This window comes from Anabrus simplex, chromosome 3 (genome assembly GCF_040414725.1).
Source record: "Anabrus simplex isolate iqAnaSimp1 chromosome 3, ASM4041472v1, whole genome shotgun sequence".
Lineage (NCBI taxonomy): Eukaryota > Metazoa > Arthropoda > Insecta > Orthoptera > Tettigoniidae > Anabrus > Anabrus simplex.
In genome coordinates, this window is record NC_090267.1 from 272840113 (window position 1) to 272862913 (window position 22801).

Below are 22801 nucleotides of genomic sequence, written 5' to 3' on the forward strand. Positions count from 1 at the left end.
AAACGTCAAATATACTGGAAACAGGAAACTTACCATCTAAGTACAAAGGATTCCCGTTATGGAGTCTTGAGCAAGTTACTGTGAGAAAGCAATCAGTACACGGACCGCTTATAGAATATTTCAATATTGTCTAGCGTCAGAACAACACAGGCGCACCCGAACGCATAGAAATCTCATGTCAGAAGAGATCTGCTAGTATGTAGAGTTTTTTTTTCTAGTTGCTTTACGTCGCACCGACACAGATAGGTCTTATGGCGACGATGGGATAGGAAAGGGCTAGGGGTGGGAAGGAAGCGACCGTGGCCTTATGTAAGGTACAGCCCTAACATTTGCCTGGTGTGAAAATGAGAAACCACGGAAATCCATCTTCAGGGCTGCCGACAGTAGGGTTCGAACCCACTATCTCCCGGATGCAAGCTCACAGCTGCGCGCTCCTAACCGCACGGCAACTCGCCCGGTAGTATGTAGAGTAACTTACTGTCTAGAGGAACACTCGAACTCTTAGACTTCCCGTCCCAGTAGAGGAGGACGCCCCCTCATGGCAGAGAGCCTGCAATTAGGACTCAGTCCTCTGGTAATATGTAAGTAACTTACTGTCTAGAGGGGTACTCGAACTCTTAGACTTCCCGTCCCAGTAGAGGAGGACGCCCCCTCATGGCAGAGAGCCTGCAATTAGGACTCAGTCCTCTGGTAATATGTAAGTAACTTACTGTCTAGAGGGGTACTCGAACTCTTAGACTTCCCGTCCCAGTAGAGGAGGACGCCCCCTCATGGCAGAGAGCCTGCAATTAGGACTCAGTCCTCTGGTAATATGTAAGTAACTTACGGTCTAGAGGGGTACTCGAACTCTTAGACTTCCCGTCCCAGTAGAGGAGGACGCCCCCTCATAGCAGAGAGCCAGCAATTAGGACTCAGTCCTCTGGTAATATGTAAGTAACTTACGGTCTAGAGGGGTACTCGAACTCTTAGACTTCCCGTCCCAGTAGAGGAGGACGCCCCCTCATAGCAGAGAGCCAGCAATTAGGACTCAGTCCTCTGGTAATATGTAAGTAACTTACGGTCTAGAGGGGTACTCGAACTCTTAGACTTCCCGTCCCAGTAGAGGAGGACGCCCCCTCATAGCAGAGAGCCAGCAATTAGGACACAGTCCTCAAGTAAGGGGCACTCGCCGTCCCAGTAGAGGAGGATGGTGGGGCGGTCTAGTAGCGGAGAGTCTGCCGTTAACACTCAGTCCCCTGGTAGAGCCGGGCCGCTCCACACGCTCACATCACGCCGCTCGTTGAGCCGCGACACACACCACGAGTCTCGCTCGACCAACATCATACCTGCAGCAACCAGTGGTGTGTGCCTGCCGACGCAACTTGACGGTAAGTCGTCCGTTCATTGCAGCCCAGTTAACAGTCACGAGATCAGCTGTTGGCAGCAGACAACACACGACCATCAGTGCTTTTAGCTTAGACTTTTATTATTCACTCCGCTAACCCAAAGTTTTGCAATAAAGAAGAATGGTTGCCATTAACATAAATCAGGTGAGTTTCTTACCACTCTGAAATCATTTCTTCTTTTAAATTTTATACACTAGAATATTTTTTTGAAATCTTTAGATGTTGCATCTAGGTGATATCGTGGTTTTGTCAGGAGTGCAATGCTGAGAAAACTTTTTAAATAATTCCTGGATTGCTTACACATGACAATCATATAATATCCAGCACCCACGATAAGGAGCAGAGATACAAACACAGGTTCCTTTTTCCATGCGAACGACGTTGAAAGATCGGATAATGTTTTTCAAAATCAGGCGGCTTGTTGATAGATGTTTCAATGGAACAGATTATGTGAGGAATTTACTTTTGCATTAGTCCCTAACAATAAAGAGGGATTGCTGTTATTAGCTTAATTCAGATAAGTTTCTGGCCAGCAGTACATTTCTTCCTTTAAAGTTTAGATGTTTGAACATAATTTTTGGAACTGGAACTTACTTCTGAGAATGGCGTTATAGTGGTGCAATGCTGTCAAAAAGTTTTAAACAATTTGGGGCTTGCTCGTGCTTGAAAATTATACGATATTCAATGTCCATGCTAAGGATGAGAGAAACAATTACAGGTAGTTTCTTCACGCAGACAACAGTTGAAAGATCACATAGTGTACTACAAAGTTAACCGGCTTTTCGACAAAAATATCACAGAAAATTTCAGGATTTCAGACCTGAAAAAAGAAAGGCTCCCATCACACTGGGTTAACAGATGTCAGCAAAGGATGAATTAAACTGAACTGAATTGAATTTATTGATGATGATGATGATTTACATGCCGCTGGGGCTGAACAGCCCCTTTATGTAGCGTCTCCGTATAAAACAATACAGGATGCGGAGAATGTGTTGGAATTATCGTCCCTTTTTAACTGCAATGTAACCTGCTAAACAGAAAGAAAATGTCTAAAGTGTACGTGTCTTGAAGAAAGGGGATTTTGTCTCTACGCGATCAACATTTTAAGAGGAGCTAAAGAGTAACGGTTAAGGGTCGAGCGGTTTGAAGGGAATTTTTATGACCTAAGAGGTTCATCACATTCCAACAAAATAGCTTCACTGATCTCTAACTGTGAGTGAATAATATTCTTGTAGCTAATATTGAATAATGCTACCGGGTTATCAGGTCGAGTACAGTAGAGCGCCGGCTTTCTGAGCTGACGGGTTCGATTCCGGCTCAGCCCAGTGCCCAAATACGTCAGCCTTTTATCGCGTAAAATAACTTCGGGACAAAATTCGAGACACTTCCGAGTCTTCAGAAACAGTAAGAAAAGTGCTTACTCGGACATACGATCATTACCGTTATATGAATAATGCTAAACTTTAATTAAAAAAGTTTCCTAAAAGCTGACAATGAATTTGAACCTTTCAAGCTATTTTAACATTACATTAATTTCACTCAGCTGTCTTTCTTCTTCCAGTACTGACAATAACTAATCTAGATGGAGGCTAACTTCGATATCGTGTGACCTACCAAAATATTCTTTGTCATCTTCTACGTAAAGCGATTCTTAAACATAGTGTACTTACTAATCATCAGCAACATCGCTAGAATCTTGAGATGAGTGGTTGTACACCATCAGCCAAAACAGTTGTTTATATTTTGCTTGTACTGACTTTGAGACTTCGTAGTCATCAGTTTCCTGTTCTTACGGCGTGTGTGAATGTTGGCATATGATCTGTGTTTATGTGGTATTAGTGGTAAGCGTAAGTGTATCATTTAGAGAGGCGAGGGTGGACTAGAATTGAAGAGAAGTAGACTGTGGTCTTAGAAAGGAAGTTGTCAGCATTTCTTGAAGCTTAACATAAATTTTAAAGCTGGCCATTGCGATATTCGAACTCAATCATCTTAAAAAACCTATCGAAACGCATGTTGTTGGTCTCCAAAAGAAATACTGAACTGCTCCGGTTGACAACCTCATTGTTCTTGAAAGTATAATAAAAACAAAACATATATTTCAGGAAAATAATTAAATTCATTCCTAAACTGTTACTGCAGTTGTGGTCATTCCATACCAATCTCTAACGGTTTCCATATGAAGAAATGTAGAAACTTACTACGACTACTATTCTTGTAAATACACAATCTGTGCATTCCCTTCGGTTTATTCGCTATGCCATCTTCACAGATATTCGTAAACTGTTACTGCTGCTGCGTTCATTTTAAAGCCTTCGGTGAACTCTCCTTTGCATATGCAGGCTACGTATAGTGCTTGTCGGATAACGTGTTTTTATGGTGCAATTATTTGGGTCTAGCCTTAGGTCAAGTACCACACTACCTGATGTTATGTTTCACCTGTCATTTTCCCGTAGAGATTGTTGGAAAATTCCTGAGGAGAAATATACCATGATCAGGTGCTTAAAGTGACAGTGATTTGCTTCCGACCAATACATAGCCTATAATATTTTGAAATGGAAGTTACGCCCATGTAGTTCGGATTCGACAGGTCTAGCGGCTGTGTTCACGTTGTCAATACGTGGCAATGGTAACGATGAGTATTCCTTCACTGGAAAAGAAAAATGGGTTTTCACAAGATAAAATTCTATAGACCGGGCGAGTTGGCCGTGCGGTTAGGGGCGCACATCTGTGAGCTTGCATCGGGGAGATAGTACCTTAATTAAGGCCACGGCCACTTCCTTCCAACGCCTAGCCCTTTCCTATCCCATCGTCGCCATAAGACCTATATGTGTCGGTGCGACGTAAAGCCACTAGCAAACAAATCTATAGTCTTCATCTTCTTCTTCTTCCTGGCCTTATACCAATACTTGGGCGGTACGAGAATTGAATTAAGCCCGTTTTACGGCTGGACGTCTTTCCTGACGCCAAAGTTATGTGTAGGGATATCTTCACTTATGGCGTGTTCCTGTGGTGGTTTGTAGTGTGATATGTAGTACGTGAAAGTTGTGTATTGAGACAAACACAGACACACCCAGCTCCCGACCCAGAGAAATTAACAGAAGCGGCTAAAGTCTCAGCCCGGCTGAAAGTCAAACCTGCAGCCCTCTGAACCGAAGGCTTCAACGCTGAACTTTCACCCAAAGAGGCGGACACGATGATGATGATGATGATGATGATGATGATGCTAATTGGAATAAACTTTCAACTTATCAGGTCGTGTTGAATACATAATATAATACGTGCCGGAGAAATGTTTAGTATAGAATAGAAATAGCCCACCGGATAGCAGTGAGAACCGAGCCCACAACCTTCTACGACCTAATAAGCTGAAAGTTTATCATCATCATCATCATCATCACCTGTTTACCCTCCAGGTTCGGTTTTTCCCTCGGACACAGCGAGGGATCCCACCTCTACCGCCTCAAGGGCAGTGTCCTGGAGCTTCAGACTCTTGGTCGGGGGATACAACTGGGGAGTATGACCAGTACCTCGCCCAGGCGGCCTCACCTGCTATGCTGAACAGGGGCCTTGTGGAGGGATGGGAAGATTGGATGGGATAGACAAGGGAGAGGGAAGGAAGCGGCCGTGGCCTTAAGTTAGGTACCATCCCGACATTTGCCTGGAGGAGAAGTGGGAAACCACGGAAAACCACTTCCAGGATGGCTGAGGTGGGAATCGAACCCACCTCTACTCAGTTGACCTCCCGAGGCTGAGTGGACCCCGTTCCAGCCCTCGTACGACTTTTCAAATTTCGTGGCAGAGCTGGGAATCGAACCCGGGCCTCCGGGGGTGGCAGCTAATCACGCTAACCACTACACCACAGAGGCGGACAGAAAGTTTATTTCAAGTAAAATGCGGTGTCACCGTATTTAGGCGCCATGCCGGCCCCGCGAGCGCTGACGATCGCCCTTCGTCTAATCTGAAGAGTTATGTCGGTCAAGTCTTTGATCTTTTGGAGCCACGACATCGGTAGTGTACCAGCTCCTCGGTTGCCTTCTGTTTTGCATCTGACGCATTAGCCTGTACGTTCTACCCTTTAGAATATAGCTTGTATAAGCTACTCGTTTTGATTATGTTTGCCAGGTCTCATTAACTCTTCCTTATTCACTATAATACTGTTCCAAGAGTTCATCACCGGGCAAGTTAGCCGTGCGCTTAGGGGCGCGCAGCTGTGAACTTTCATCCGGGAGATAGTGGGTTCGAATCCCACTGTCGGCAGCCCTAAAGATGGTTTTCCATCTGGAGCTGTACCTTAATTAAGGACACGGCCGCTTCCTTCCCACTCCTAAGCTTTTCCTATCCCATCGTCGCCATAAAACCTCTCTGTATCGGCGCGACGTAAAGAAAAAATAGAGTTCATCGACTGGGGGCTAAAAGCGCTCAGGGGTTCTCTTTTGATACTCAGACACCACTTATATTCACCAAACTGAGACATAATTTTCGTTAATTGTTTTATTTTTGAATGAAATTGTTTTTGTGTATTCTTTGCCTTAGGCAGTCTCCGAATGGATGAAGATTTTGAAAATAAAAAAATAAAATAATAATAATAATAATAATAATAATAATAATAATGATGATGATAATAATAATAATAATCAAACTACAGCGAAAATTCGTGGTAGAACGAGTTCTTGGATCAAAGTAGTTTAGACAAGACTGTAATCTTCCGCATTTATTATTCATTCTTAACAAAAATCATCTTCTAAAAGTTGAAAAATCAGCTGGGACAAAATGCTGTCAGCAGCTCGACCGATGTCGGCGACTTGCTCCAATTGTATATTGTAGGCTACTTAAAGTCTGTAATCGAACATCTTGGAGCTTGGAAAGTGATGCAGCGAGTCATAGTTAGAATTTCCAAGACTAAAATGATGTCAGAAAGAATAAACATAGGCGGTAGAAAATACAAAATTGGAACAGGTGAGTTATTTCAAGAACTAGGATGTGTATTCTCCCAGGATGGTAGCATACTAGGTGAAATACAGTAGTTTCAAGGTTTAGCAGAACCAATTGAGTTGCGAATAACGGTAATCTGGTAGAAAGAATTGAATTATTGAACGAAATTATATTTATATTGGTCTATTATCAGATCGACTTTGCCATACGGGAGTGAAAGCTTATTCATAAGCTGAAAACAATGGACATGAAAGTAGATAGAAGGATCACTGGTAAAAACAGGTGGGAGGGCACTCGGAATGAGGATATAAAGCCAAAATTAGGAATAATAATAATAATAATAATAATAATAATAATAATAATAATAATAATAATAATAATAATAATGGCGCGTGACCTCCGGAGAGGCCTGGCGCAGGTCTTTCGAGTTGACGTCTGATAGGCGACCTGCACGTCAGTGAGAACTGGGCCCTACCGATGATTAATTCGAATGCTGAAGACGCCACACACATCGTCAAACCATAGCAATTGAGGGTTAAAATCTCCGACCCGGCCGGGAATCGGACTCCTGACCCTTTGGACCAAAGGCCAGCACGCTAACCAATTAGCCACGGAACCGGGCAAGTTGATAATGAATTCGATGGATAAGCAGTGCGTATAAATCGGCTTCGGTGGTGGGGTCAAGTGAGACGGATGGAGGAGAATAGGTTATCTAGGAGAGTAATGTAATCAACCATGGAGGGTAAAAGAAGTAGAAAAAGACTAAGACGATGGTGGTTACTCTGTTTCTATTTAAATATAAAAGGTGTAGAATTGAACGAGGCCACGGAGCTAACAGAGAAGAGAAGATTATTGAGACGTATAGTTAATTCACAGAGGCTTACAGACTGAATGCCAAAAGGCACAACAGTGTATAACGAAGACGTATTTATGATATAATAATAATAATAATAAATAATAATAATAATAATAATAATAATAATAATAATAACAACAACAACGTGTATAAGGTACGTTTTTCTTTCTTTCTTTCTTTCTTTCTTTCTTTCTTTCTTTCTTTCTTCCTTTCTTTCTTAATCCATTTACAGTCCAGGGTTGGTTTTTCCCTGGGACTCAGAGAGGGATCCAACCTCTACCGCCTCAAGGGTACTGTCCTGGAGTGTGAGACTTTGGGTCGGGAATACAACTGGGAAGGAGGACCAGTACCTCGCCGACGGAGAGGGGGGGACCTGCTGTGCTGAACAGGGGGCCTTGTGAGGGGATGGGAAGATTGTAAGTGACAGACAAGGAAGAGGGAAGGAAGCGGCCGTGGCCTTAAGTTAGGTACCATCCCGGTATTTGCCTGGAGGAGAAGTGGGAAACCGCGGAAAACCACTTCGAGTGTGGCTGAGGTGGGAATCGAACCCCCCTCTCCTCTAATCAATTGACCTCCCGAGAATGAGTGGACCCCATTCAAACCCTTGTACCACTTTTCAAATTTCGTGGCAGAGCTGGGAATCAAACCCGGGCCTCCGGGGGTGGCAGCTACTCACACTAATTACTACACCAGAGAGGCGGACGTGTGTAAGGCACACCAAGCGAAATTGGTGTATCCCCCTATTAACATGTTATTTCACGACCCAGTAAATCAATTAACTATTGTCCCTCACATTATAAAGTATGCCAGTATGTAAACTTAACCTTAGGATGAGAACAACCAAAGTAACTCTGTTACACAAGCCGTCAGTTTGCTGCCAGAAACGTCGATAGAATATGATCGGTTTGGCTTCTAATGTACTCACTACGGCTCATTTTGACTTGATGCGCGTCGTGATGAGGATGAAATGGTGATGAAGACGACACATACATCCCGCCCCCGTGCCAGCGGAATTAACCAATCTTGGTTACAATACCCGAGCCTGCTGGGAATCGAACCCAGGACTCCTGTGACCAAAGGCCAACACGCTAACTATTTAGCCATGGAGCCGGACTGAAAAATTAAAACCTACAACCTGGTTTCCAGTCAATGACTGGGTCAGAGATGAGGTGAATGAAGCTTGCGGCGAGGATATGAATTGTGCCGGCTGCCGAGGCCTGACGCACTTCTCTGGGGCAATGATTAATGACTGATAAATGAAATGAAATGATAGTGGAGAGTTTTTCTGGAATGAAAGATGATAGGGAAAACCGGAGTATCCGGAGGAAAACCTGTCCCGCCTCCGCTTTGTCCAGCACAAATCTCATACGGAGTGACCGGGATTTGAACCACGGTATCCAGCGGTGAGAGGCCGGCGCGCTGTCGCCTGAGCCACGGAGGCTCTATGGAGCCGGAATACGCCACGAAATTGTGCTAAGGGCTTTACGTCGCACCGACACAGATAGGTCTTATGGCGACGATGGGATAGGAAAGGCCTAGGAGTTGGAAGGAATCGGCCGTGGCCTTAATTAAGGTACAGCCCCAGCATTTGCCTGGTGTGAAAATGGGAAACCACGGAAAACCATTTTCAGGGCTGCCGATAGTGGGATTCGAACCTACTATCTCCCGGATGAAATGAAATTCAACTAAGGTTACTCGTATATACAAATTCGATACTTTTCGATCAATTGTGTAGGGTAGTTGGTAAGGAAGGAGGTCACTTCCTATGCTCAAAGCTGTGGATTGCAGTTCCAACACTGACATTCAACCGATACGTTAGTGTCACTTATATGTTAAAGAAACACTTTTCAGGGCAAAATACAGATACATAACAGTCTCCTAATCCCATAGTATTAAATTTAATTGGGCGTTTAACAGATTGAAAAAATGAGATGTCCACTTCTGGAGTAGCACATGGCCCTGAGGTTCACTCAGCCTAGACCAAAAATGAGTACCAGGCTAACCTAAAGATTTGTACCTGGTTAAGTGTAGGAAAGGACCAAGAGCCCAAGTTGGCCACTTCATAAAGCCACAAATAAATACATAAAAAATAACTTAAGCGTGATTAGCTGCCACCCCCGGAGGCCCGGGTTCGATTCCCGGCTCTGCCACGAAATTTGAAAAGTGGTATGAGGGCTGGAACGGGGTCCACTCAGCCTCGGGAGGTCAACTGAGTAGAGGTGGGTTCGATTCCCACCTCAGCCATCCTGGAAGTGGTTTACCGTGGTTTCCCACTTCTCCTCCAGGCGAATGCCGGGATGGTACCTAACATAAGGCCACGGCCGCTTCCTTCCCTCTTCCTTGTCTATCTCTTCCAATCTTCCCATCCCTTCACAAGGCCCCTGTTCAGCATAGCAGGTGAGGCCGCCTGGGTGAGGTACTGGTCATTCTCCCCAGTTGTATCCCCGACCAGGAGTCTGAAGCTCCAGGACACTGCCCTTGAGGCGGTAGAGGTGGGATCCCTCGCTGTGTCCGAGGGAAAAGCCGACCCTGGAGGGTAAACAGATGATGATGATGATGATGATGATGATGATGATGATGATGATGATGAAAAAATTACTTAAATAAATAAATAAATAAATTAATAAATAAATAAATAGTCTCCCTATGTGGTGTAGTGGATAGTGTGATTAGCTGTCACACCCGGAGAGCCGGATTCGGTTCCCGGCTCTGCCACTAAATTTGAAAAGTGGTATGAGTGCTAGAACGGGGTCCACTCAGCGTAAGGAGGTCAACTGAGTAGAGGTGGGTTCGATTCCCGCCTCAGCCATCCTCGAAGTGGTTTCCCGATGTTTCCCACTTCTCCTCCAGGCAAATGCCGGGATGATACCTAACTTAAGGCCACGGCCGCCTCCTTCCCTCTTCCTTGCTTGCCCCTTCCAATCTTCACATCCCTTCACAAGGCCCCTGTTCAGCATACCAGGTTAGGCCACCTGGACGAGGTACTTGTCCTCCTCCCCAGTCGTATCCCATGACCTAATCTCTCGCCCTCCAGGACACTGCCCTTGAGGCCGTAGAAGTGGGATCTCTCGCTGAGACCGAAGGAAAAGCCGACCCTGGAAGGTAAACAGATTAAGAAAGAAAGAAAGAAAGAAAGAAAGAAAGAAAGAAAGTTACGAGGGGGACGGGGTCCACTCAGCCTCGTGAGGTCAACTGAGTAGAGGGTGTTCGATTCCCACCTCTGCCATCCTGGAAGTGGTTTCCCGTGATTTCCCACTTCTCCAGCCAAATGCCAGGATGGTAGGTAACTTACGGCCACGGCCACTTTCTTCCCTCTTCCTTGTCTATCCCTTCCAATCTTACCATCCCCTCACAAGGCCCCTGTTCAGCATAGCAGATGAGACCGCCTGGGCGAGATACTGGTCCTCCTTCCCAGTAGTATCCCAGTAGTATCTCACGCTCCAGGACACTGCCCTTGAGGTGGTAGAGGTGGGGTCCCTCGATGAGTCCGAGTGAAAAACCAACCCTGGAGGGTAAGCAGATTAAGAAGAAGGAGAAGAAATAAATAAATAAATACTGTACATGCATACATACATTCAAGGGGGTAAAGGCTGCACTCAGTGCCGAGGTTACGAAGAATGGAAATGTTTTCCCTTCCGCTCCTACAAAGGCCTTCAAAGCTTGTACGGAGATTGCTTTGCTTTTCTTAAACACACTCCAGTAGAATTAGTAAAGCACGTCTTAGAGACTGAGTTTTACCAAATAAAACAATCATTCAATACCGTGTGAGCAGAACGCTAGAGGTTCGCTCAGTCTGGTGGTATTCAAACGTACTCAAACACGCCAGCATCGTGTCGGTACGTAAAAGGACTCGTACGAGACAAACAGTGTCTCCGAAACCGTAAAATACTTAGAGGAAACAGAAAGCCAGCGATCTGCCATGTACCAGGCAGGCACGTGCCATGCAGCTGTAAGCTTCCATTCGGGAGGTGAAGGGATCGATTCCCACTTTCGGCATTCATTCGTGATGATGGTTTTCCGTGGTTTTCAAATTTCACACCAATCAAATGCCGGGGCTGTACCTCAATTCGATATCACTTCTACCTTCCCAATTTTAATTGGTCATATCCCATTGTTACCGAAAACCTACAGTAAATGTGTTAGGGCGAGTTAATCGACTAGCACAAGTGAAGGCTGTTCGTATTACCATGAGTGTCTTCTTGAAAGAGCTGAACGCTTTGAAACGAGTTATTTCATGTCAGGATATTCCTAGAAAGTAAGCTTTATTTTTGAAGTCCTCGGATTAACCAGACAGTTAGGCCAGACAGGCTTGAACTTGCTATTAGGTCGCAAGGTTGCACAAGTGCTGACTAATTTCAAGGTGTACTACGTTTCATATTTCCCTCTACGTGCACTGCGGAAGTCCTCACACGCATACCTTATCACTTTATTTTCCTCTTTGTTCAGAAAACAAAAACAAATCATTTGTGTCGTGATTTGGTTCGCATGTGGCACTAATACCAGATGTTAAGATGAGAATGTTAAAGTCTAGTGTACCGATTTCAAAGTCCGCCTCTGTGGTTTTGTGGTTAGCGTGATAAGCTGCCACCCCCGGAGGCCCGGGTTCGATTCCGGGTCTGTCACGAAATTTTGAAAAGTGGTACGAGTGCTGGAACGGGATCCACTCAGCCTCGGGACGCCAACTGAGTAGAGGGTCTTCGATTCCTACCTCAGCCATCCTGGAAGTGGTTTTCCATGGTTTCTCACTTCTCCTCCAGGCAAATGATGGGATGGTACCTAACATCAGGCTACGGCCACTTCCTTCTCTCTTTCTTGTCTATCCCTTCCAATCTTCGCATCCTCCACACCCCTGTTCGCATAGCAGGTGAGGCCGCCTGGGCGAGGTACGGTCCTCCTCCCCAGTTTTAACCCCCAACCCAAAGTCTCACGCTCCAGGACACTGTACTTGAGGCGGTACAGGTGGGATCCCTCGCTGAGTCCGAAGGAATAACCCTGGAGGATAAACAGATAAAGAAAGATTCATTTCAAAATTAATAAAACTGCTTGATCATGCGCTGTAGCTCTCAACGTATCGACAACATTGCCCTTTCCTGACCTTGAAGTGGGAAGAGTTCCTCGTGAGGTTTATTGCTCCTAATACAGCTACAGTATGCCTATTTCAGGCGTGAAAAAATAATATTAGTTGCCTAAAATAGGCTTCAAAAATACCTAATGCCCAAAAGTTTAAAACAGGCTTGAAGAATTTTATGTTCAAATTACTTTTAGAGCACAAACGTCATTTGCTACAATTCATGCTATTGAAATGGAACACTATGATCTCAAAGTATATAGAAGCAAAGTTGAAATTATCTTCACTAAAAAGTTGTTTATTTGCAAATTTTTTAGTGTAAGTTCATTTAACCATGCGTCTATATTATATTTCGATAAGCATTATATTTGAATTACATATAAGCAGCTCAGAATAACTGCGATATGAGGAATTCCTTGTGAGGAACTGTGGCATAAATAATGTGCACACTGCAATATTTGCTACCTCCAGAATCGCTTGCAGTGGCAAAGAAGCAATCTTACAGTAGGACAGTTCTTGTTACCAGGACTGTGGTGTACTAGACCAGCAAATAGGAGGGGAGTTACAATAACGTAAGTAGGGGGTGTTATTTCAAAGTGGCGTCGCACGTCGCATATATTCCAACACAGGAGATTCGGCATCTGTTATATCTCCTTCGGTCAACATGTGGCATACTAATGTTATTTTCTCCGTTCTTCTTTTTTTTTTTTGGTATGTCTGTCCAGTTTTGTGCTGTTGGATTGCAATTTGCATTTTTGATTATCATATTCTCTACGTAAAAAATAGAGACGTTGGTGACAGAAATGAGATGTCGGATATGGGGAAGAAAATATTACCCTGTGTTATTGTTGTTTTTTCTTACTAGCGAACATGTCCGGCTCTATAGCTAAATGGTTAGCGTGCTGACCTTCGGTCGAAGGAGCCCTACCTTCGATAGGTTTTATGGCGACGATGGGTTAGGAAAGGCCTAGGAGTGGGAAGGAAGCCGCCATGGCCTTTATTAAGGAATAGCCCCAGCATTTGCTTGGTGTGAAAATGGAAAACCACGCAAAAACCATCTTCAGAGCTGCCGGCAGTGGAGTTCGAACCCACTATCTCCCGGATGTAAGCTCAAAGCTGCGCGACCCTAACCGCACACCATCTCGCCCGGTGGCTAGGTGTGTGTGCTATCCTCATCATTAGAATTCATCACAAGCAGGGCCCCATCTTCACAGTTGCACAGATCACCTGTAAGGCGTCAATTCGAAAGACCTGCAACGGGCCTCTCCGGCGGCCGTACGCCATTATTATTATTAATATTATTATTTCTACTAGCGAACAATATATAAATATTGCTGATGCATTACAGATAACATAATCTGACTAATTCCTTTTCTTGCTGCCCGCAAGATCTTACATCCACATTATTCGTCTCAGCTAGGGTAACGATTGGGACATGTCCGCTTTTAAAGGCGCTAAATAAGCACTTACGGCTGCTAAAAACCGAGATCTAGTGATAATATTATAATAGTAGCCACATTGCACCCTACTTTCGTTAGAAAAGGTATCATTCACAAATGCCTGCTATGGAACAAGAAACGAGTCCTGGCATTCAGACCGTACTGGGTGTTGCAGTTGCAACATATATTTGCTTACGAGCCCCAATAAACACTCTTAGAAACCACTACACTTTTGGTGAAGTGCTAGTTTTGGGGTAGAAACCGATGGGAGATTTGTAGGGTAGAGATACGCATATTCTTGACCTCTAGTGCGCGAGATGTGACCTGTGTCCGTGACCCTGCCTTAATCTTCAGAGGTAATCAGTAGGGATGGCGATTTTCAGCTTTTGAAATCAGAAATGTAGATTTTTGATTTGCAATACAGGGTCTCTAATATAAACTAAGACCGTCGAAGCGGCGTTTAAACTCTCCGATCCGTAAGCTGCAGTATGGGAGGAGTGCGAGCAGCCTGCACGTGTTCGATCTGGCAAGCATCCGTCGCCAGTCTGAAACTCAACTGTTAACATGGTGAGACATTTATCACTGCAACACAATAAGATTCTGGTTTCATCTTTATGGTCGTGTGAACAGTCATAACTCTCGCTATTGGTGTGCAGAAAATACTAATGGTGTTTATGATAGGAAGATTGTTTTTTTATTTTTTGTGAAAGTTTAGATTTTATAATTCCACCTTTACAATACTGTAATTGTCTTTATTACAAAGACTACATTAAATTACACTCGTGAGACATGTTTCGTCCTCTTATAGGACATCTTCAGTCACATATACAATACATAACATTAAAAATAAGGCAAGGACACATTAAAATAAGTAAATGCAAAGTCTTTGCATACTGTGACGCGGCGTGATAGCGTCTTGTCAATCTTCAATGTTAAAATGGTGCGGTGTGAACATGATATGAAGCATGAAGTCCAATTAAAATCATATGTAAAAACTGTTGTACAAAACAACTTGTCAATTATAAAACTTTATAATTTATAACTTTGCATTTACTTATTTTAATGTGTCCTTGCCTTATTTTTAATGTTATGTATTGTATATGTGACTGAAGATGTCCTATAAGAGGACGAAACATGTTTCACGAGTGTAATTTAATGTAGTCTTTGTAATAAAGACAATTACAGTATTGTAAAGGTGGAATTATAAAATCTAAACGTTCACAAGTTGATACTTTGACAATACGGGCTCTAATATGAAATTTATAACGTGCAAGGAAGATTGGTGTTTGGTGTGTTGTTAGTGCAAGACGAATAATTGTGCCTATTTTTTGGAGACAACAGTAAATGCAGAGAGGCACCAAGATGACATTTTGACACCGTTCTTCCATCACTTAAGGGAAGAAGATAAATTGAGTGGGTGGTTTTAACAAGATTCAGCCCCTGCTCATACATCAAGATTCCCTTCTTACAATCTCGGAAGTGTTTGCAGACAGAGTGATCAGTGCTGCTCTATTTCTCCCTCGTTATCCGGATCTAACAGTGTGTTATTTTTACTTTTTGGATAAACTGAAAGAAAAAGTGTATCAAACAAATTCCGCACATTGGAGGAACTGAAAGAAAACAATGCGAATGAAATCAGAAACATTACAGTGGCTGAACTCACTCGCGTCAACCAGAATGTGGTTACCAGACACAATGCCTGTATAATCCAGAAAGGACGACGCTACCAGCATCTTTTATAAGGTAAGATTTTATATAAGACTGTATACATGCTTAAAGCAGGGCGGCCGCGCGCAACATAAGCTCGGCTGAGGCAGCTGCCGTAGCCCAGAGTACAAACACCGTACGTTCGGTCTGAGTTTATATGAGAGACCCTGTATTAGTATTTTGTAGCATTTATAATTTATTGTTTTATAGCACTTTCAAGAAAAATGTAAGATTTGAGAATTCGTTTAAATACGAGGGCGAATGTAAAAGTAAGTTACACTTCCAAGTTATGGCCATTAATGAAACAACCTACACATAGCCAACACGGCCATGACAACATACAATGTAAGTTCACTTCACATAGTCCCCAAGAGACTGTAAATATTTATCGGAACGGTCAACCAACTTTTCGATTCCGGATGCGATCATGTGGTTCTGTAAGCTGGAAAAGGATCTCGGTGGACGACGATTCCGAAACAATGAAGATGTGAAAGCAGCTGTCCTGGTGGTTACACAGCACTGGAGGTGATTTCTACGCATCCGGAAACGAAAAGTTGGTTGACCGTTCCGATAAATACCCGTACAGTCTCTTGGGGACTATGTGGAAAAGTGAACTTACATTGTATGTTGTCCTAGCCGTGTTGCCTATGTGTAGGTGGTTTCATAAATGGCCATAACTTGGAAGTGTAATTTACTTTTTGATTCGCTCTCATAGATCGTTTACTTTGATAATATAAACGTGAAATTATAATCATGTTTGCATTGAGATAATATTAAAATAAAAATTCATTAAGTATAATAAAATGGTACATTATTTAAATTGATACAGGCGAAATATGCCATAACACAGGAAAAGAACAAATTTAGGTAGTGTGGGCTCCGGGGAGGCCTGGTGCAGATTAATCAATCAATAATCAGCATTTAGGCCTGCCGCCCAGAAGTTCCTTTCGGTGCCGTTCCCCACATTGGTGATTATCTTATCAAAATATTCCACAACGACAACGCCAGCCTTGCCAGGTCTGTACAACCCAAAAACTTGCCTATTTTCTTCAGGGATAAGAATTTCATGTTTCTCGTCCTTAAGTTTTTCGTACCTTACAAATGTTTCTTTCACAACATACATTGTCGTATGGGAAGTATTGTATTTTAAACGATGAATATGGGGAACGCCTTTTCGTAAAAAATCAGAAAATTAAGCACTAAGTTCAGCTAAATTGTCTACATCTCCTTGTCATTATGGCGTTTTATGGGCCCGACCGGCGTCTGTGATTATTCGGGGGACACGTAAGTATATCGTATGTAAACTTATTTTCCTACTATTAAAACTTTTCTATATTTTCTAAGCCTAGGCGTAGAATAAACTAATTTCGTTACGACTAGAGGGTGAAAGGAAGTAGGTAGTAGGAAGTAGTAGCGCTTGTTGTCATACTGGAACCGCGTGTCGGACAGTGGCAGGGTACAACAATGTCAGTATCATTTAATAGTATTCATAAGTTGTATTTTTTGCGTTGTAGACACAAATATTGAATAATAATAATAATAATAATAATAATAATAATAATAATAATAATAATAATTTATTAATATTATCGTCGTGGTCGAGTGTGTTGGCAACGCGGTTTGTATCGCGTAGCTTTCAGCTTTATTTAGAGAGAGAGCGTGTTCGAACCCTACTGTTGGTAACCTTAAATATAGTAAATATGGCAGCTGTTGGGGAGGTTACGGTCGCTCTCTTCCCAGTCCTAGCACTGCCCTATACCTTCGTCGCCATAAGACCTACCTAAGTCGGTGCAACATAAAATAAATAACAAATAAATAAATAAATAAATAAATAAATAAATAAATAAATAAATAAATAAATAAATAAATAAATAAATAAAATAATATTAATAATAATACTGTTTCAATTTGCTGTACGTTGACCGGCACAGATAGGTTTATGGCGACAATGGTATAAGAAAGGGTTAGGAGTGAAAAAGAATCGACCGTTGCTTTGATAAAGGTACAGCCCCAGCACTTGCCTGGTGTGAAAATGGGAAACCACGGAACACCATCTTCAGGGCTGCTGACAGTGGGGCTCGAACCCACTATCCTTCGAATGCAACCTGACATCTACGTGACCCAAAACCATTCGGACACTCGCTCGGTTGATTAATAATAATAATTTTTTTAATTCTTAATAATAATAATAATAATAATCGTCGTCGAGTGAGTTGACAATGCGGTTTGTATCGCGTAGCTTTCAGCTTTATTTAGAGAGAGAGCGGGTTCGAACCCTGCTGTTTGTAACCTTAAAGATATAGTTATTATTATTATTATTATTATTATTATTATTATTATTATTATTATTATTATTATTATTATTAGTTTTACGACCCACTAAGTTTAATTACGATCAGGGTAAGTGCTCAGGGAATAGAACGCTAGCTTTCTCAGCCCACGTTGGTGGGCTCACATTCCACTGGTACTGTATTACTAATGCACTCGCGTGAGTTATCCCTAAGTTTTTTTTATTGCAGGTGGTAGAGGACAACGAGGCGACCAGTGGGCACGTCAGTGTACCGAGTACAGTTATCGCAAGAGCCTCACATTACATATAAGACACAATTTTAGGGAAGAATTAGTGAGTGCTACAAAAATAGGGCTATGTCAGAATGGAATATCAGTTAATCATTCAGGGGCTAGGGATGTTAGAGCAAAAGAAACCCCTGTATCACCGAGGATTGATTGACTATCAACAGTCATAGAGATTTAGCGCTTTACTGTACCTGGTAACAGAACCGAATGACAAAGCACCGGATGTAAACAAGCAGTAGTTTCTGGCATGGCCGAGTGCAATCGTATTTTGAATATGTAGTACTGTATTTGAATATGTCCGCCTGTGTGCTGTAGTGGTTAGTGTGATTATCTGCCACGCCCCCGGAGCCCCGGGTTCGATTACAGGCTCTGGCACGAAATTTGAAAAGTTGTACGAGGGCTGGAACGGGGTCCAGTCAGCCTCGGGAAGTCAAATGAGTAGTAGAGGGAAAAGGAGGGGCGGGGGCACCGGTTCCTTTCCCATCCATCCTCGCAGTGGTTTTCCGTGGTTTCCCTATTCTCCCTCAGGAAAATGGCGGGATGGTACCTGACTTAAGGCCACGGCCGCTTCCGTCCCTCTTCCTTGTCTACCCCTTCCAATCTTCCCATCCCCCACAAGGCCCCTGTTCAGCTTAGCAGGTGAGGCCACTTGGGCGAGGAACTGGTCCTCCTCTCCAGTTTTATTCCCCCGATCCAAAGTCTCACGCTCGAGGACACTGTCCTTGAGGCGATAGTGGTGGGATCCCTCGCAGTGTCCGAGGGATAAACCAACCCTGGGCGATAAAAGGATTAAGAAAGAATATTTGAATGTGTGAGCCTCGTATCAGTTGATTTACCGGCAAGTAAAATAACTGTGGGCGTCTCCAAACATCGTAAAAGTATTTAGTGGGATGTAAAACTAAGAACATGATGATTATAAAGTCAACGACTATATGACTGGGTCAGTGAGGTCAAGGAAACTAGTATTACAAGTCTGTCTGTACCACTTATACCACACTCTCTGATTAGAGAATGTTTATGTCGAATTCCTCGAGGCTGGTGTTCCTAATTGCTTCGAGGATTACAAAGTGCGTCTTCTGGACCAAGCGGACAGATTGAGCTGTGCGTCAGTTGGGAGTGGAACTCCAAAGCTGGTCCTGACGTGCCTGCACTTTACCAGTCTCGTAGCCTTATTCGAAGTAGCAACAACTTCCTCGTTTACACTCATCAATGGAGCTACTTTTATCTGTGTTCTACAAATGAATTATAGCTGTGCTGTCGACCTCGTCCATTATGAATTTCCTGTTATCTTTTCCTCTCTCAAATGTGTGCCGTATCTGATAGAAATACAATGTTTAAATCTTGTTCCATAATATTATCAGTGTTCCAAGCTAAGGGTCGAGAATCTGCTTTCTCAGAACCGGCCATCGCTAAAAGACAAACTCGTGTACCTATTACATCATCTACCCAAGACCGGTGCTGGATATTATATATTTATTTACATAGATGCAACCAACTGTGGACTACGGTTACATACGCTACCTGTATCTCTTTCTTAGGCTTACACCGTTTGGTTTACATTGTAACCAAAAGTTTTTCAACCTTATCCTTCATTTCAGCTGTTCTTCCGTCGAGATATTCGGCGGGTTAGCAGGTTCTTACTCTGTATCATCCTCCATTCCCGCAACTTTCTTCTTAAAGATGGTCCTCTTCATTATGTTTTCTGCTCTTATATCATTTACCCGCATGTCTTTGTATACATCATTCAGCCAGCGTGGATGATATTTCCACTTTTACTGGAAAGTGCGCCAATCTCTCCGCTCTTATTCTTTTCAGATACATGAACGATGCTAGGTCTATGTGTAGTTTTAAATTACAAGATATTTCGGTTGGCAGCAGCGGTAACCCGCCGTGCTCTTGAGGCAACGAATGTCAAAAGCTTTTATTTTCATTAATCTGTTTAAAATGCTAGAAGACGTTTGGAAGCCAGATTTCTTTAACATCCAAGAGGTTGCTGACCAACTGACAAGCCGAATATCTCTAACGCATGTTTCATTGACTATGATGTTTACAATGTAGGCAGTGAAACGACCTTTATACCCGTGCTATTAATCTATAACTCGCACACACGTGTTGTCTGCCGATAACGTAGATATGAAACCTGCCTGTGTAAAAGTATTCTTATATTATCTTCTTATATTATCTCAGATATTCCTTTTTTTTTTTTTTTTTTTTGCACTTGCGCCTTTAAGATATCCATTTAACGGAGGTGTAGCATGTATGATAATGACAATCAGCATTTTGAAGACTAGACTGGCATCAGTCGGAAAGAAATCTAATGGGATATCAGATAGGGAATACGAACTGGAACTTGGAGTACTGTACTTACCATGACTGTGTGTTCTTCCAGAATGATAGTATACTTAAGTGGGGTCGAATCAAGGTGCAGTAAAGTTAATGCAGTGAGCTCGCAGTTGCGATCAGCGGTACTTCGCGAACAATCAATCACTGCTGATCTGTATTTAGGGCAGTCGCCCAGGTGGCAGATTCCCTATCTGTTGTTTTCCTAGCCTTTTCTTAAATGATCGCAACGAAATTGGAAAATTATTGAATATTTCCCTTGGTAAGTTATTCCAATCCCTAACTTCCCTTCCTATAAACGAATATTTGCCCCAGTTTGTCCGCTTGAATTTCAACTTTATCTTCATATTGTGATCTTTCCTACTTTTAAAGACACCACTCAAATTTATTCGTCTACTGATGTCCTCCCACGCCATCTCTCCACTGAAAGCTCGGAACATACCACTTAATCGAGCAGCTCGTCTCCTTTCTCCCAAGTCTTCCCAGCCCAAACTTTGCAACATTTTTGTAACGCTACTCTTTTGTCGGAAATCACCCAGAACAAATCGAGCTGCTTTTCTTTGGATTTTTTCCAGTTCTTGAATCGAGTAATCCTGGTGAGGGTCCCATACACTGGAACCATACGTTTCTTGTTAGATGCACACGCCATTTCACGATGCTGAAGATGTTAATCTACATTCTCGTTCGATCTCCTAATAAAGTAAAAGAAAGAAAGAAATGCTTGATGTCGCTAAAGGCATGCCACATATCGATCGTTCACGCAGTTAGCTGGTTCAAACCTTGGTGATACATTGCTCGACAGAAGAATGCTGTCCTTCGACCAGCTAGGAAACAATTCCGATGTTAATTAACCTCACTGCACTGCATATAAAGCGTGAAAACTTGAAGTTATTGTATTCTAATCAATGGCGCTTTTCCTGTCATCGGTCCAGCAGAATGCGGGGGGGGGGGGGATAGTGTAAGAAAATGGAAGGGTTTTCTTACACTAAATAGACCTAAGTGACATTAGCATGATTTCAAGAGAGAGTGAGAAAACTTTGGCATATTCCTATAATGTACATATTTACAGTATAAACCCATTGCGCCGGTGGCGCCGTCTAGGTGTAGCGTGCCTGCCTCTCACCATGAGGCCCCATGTTTGATTCCCTGCCAGGTTAGGGAATTTAACCTGGGCTGGTTCGAGGTCCACTCAGCCTACATGATTACAATTGAGGAGTTATCTGATGGTGAGGTAGTGTCTCCGGTCTCAAAAAACAAGAATAACGGCCGAGAGGATTCGTCGCGCTGACCACACGACACCTCGTAAACTGCAGGAATTCGGGCTGAGCAGCAGTCGCTTGGTAGGCTAAGGCCTAGGTTTTTAAATAATCCCTTGCTTGGGTATTGTTGTAGAAGAACTTTTGGAGCAAAACTTGTGAAGTACCTTGCTAATAAATAACTAATAAGAATGACTGACCTTAATTATTTTACGTTTAATGTATTCATGATACTGAACTTCAGAATTTTACACTCATAACTTATTATGTAATACGGAAACGTAAAATGTGTAACACTTGTGAGTACATAATATGCATTAAAATGCCCATATTTAGTATTATTGTAAGAGTTGGCTTACGTATTGATAATTTACTTGACAGGTTCGATCTTGGCTCAGACCGGATGTATTTGAAGGTGTTTAAATGTCAGCGTCGTGTCGGTAGATTTACTGGCACGTAAGAGAACTCCTGCGGGACTAAATTCCGGCACCTCAGCGTCTTCGAAAACCGTAAAAGTAGTTAATGGGACATAAAGCCAACATTATTATTATTATTATTATTATTATTATTATTATTATTATTATTATTATTATTATTATTATTATTATTATTATATTGTAATTCTATCAATGCAAATAATGCAAAAGTTAACCTGCATTAGCGTGGTCATCATCATCTGTCTGTACTGCTCTTCCTTCTATTGGAGTACAAATACCTCATGGTTCTTTCAGGCATTAGAAATAACGTGGTATAGGCCTAAGCCTTCGTTCTGTGTCTTTAACTCTTTTAACTGTCACTTCTTTGAGATTAGCATAAGACCATTCATATTGTGTAGATTGCGGAAAGTCAAGCATTTTATTCAGTGGAATAACTGTTACCGAGTATCGAACCGTATTTACTTTTCCACGATCTGACATCAGGATACATTACTTGATCATTCGTTCCCTTCATACGACTTTAAACGTAAGGGAGGTGAGTCAGAACCCCCCCCCCCCGCCCCCGCCCAAAGTCCTGGGTTCGAGTCCCAGATCGTCTTATGGTTTTAACCCTAGACTGAGAGCTGAAGGGTTGTTCATTCAGCCTTGCGAGGTTAACTGAGCATTTAGCGAAGGCTGTCCGACAGGAGATGCAACGAAAGCGGTCAAGAAAGCCAAACAACACCATCTGACTAGGCAGCAGTCGTCTTGGCACGCCGCCGATCTAAGTCGTTTAGTTGTTAAGACAGTTGAACCTTCTGAGTG

General features: G+C 42.8%; 1 protein-coding gene across 2 annotated transcripts in view; it reads left to right on the top strand.

Moving 5' to 3' along the window:
• Window positions 1–1169: 1169 nt before the first annotated feature.
• Window positions 1170–22801, top strand: part of LOC136866242 (LIRP) — a 151393-nt gene continuing 129761 nt past the window's right edge. Inside the window, exon 1 of one of the 2 annotated variants that reach the window (XM_067143036.2) lies at window positions 1170–1367. Coding sequence is in view for 1 of the 2 variants with exons in the window: in XM_067143035.2 (XP_066999136.1) it covers window positions 1506–1529 (24 nt within the window). In the remaining variant the exon portion in view is untranslated. The other variant, XM_067143035.2, reaches the window with a different exon arrangement.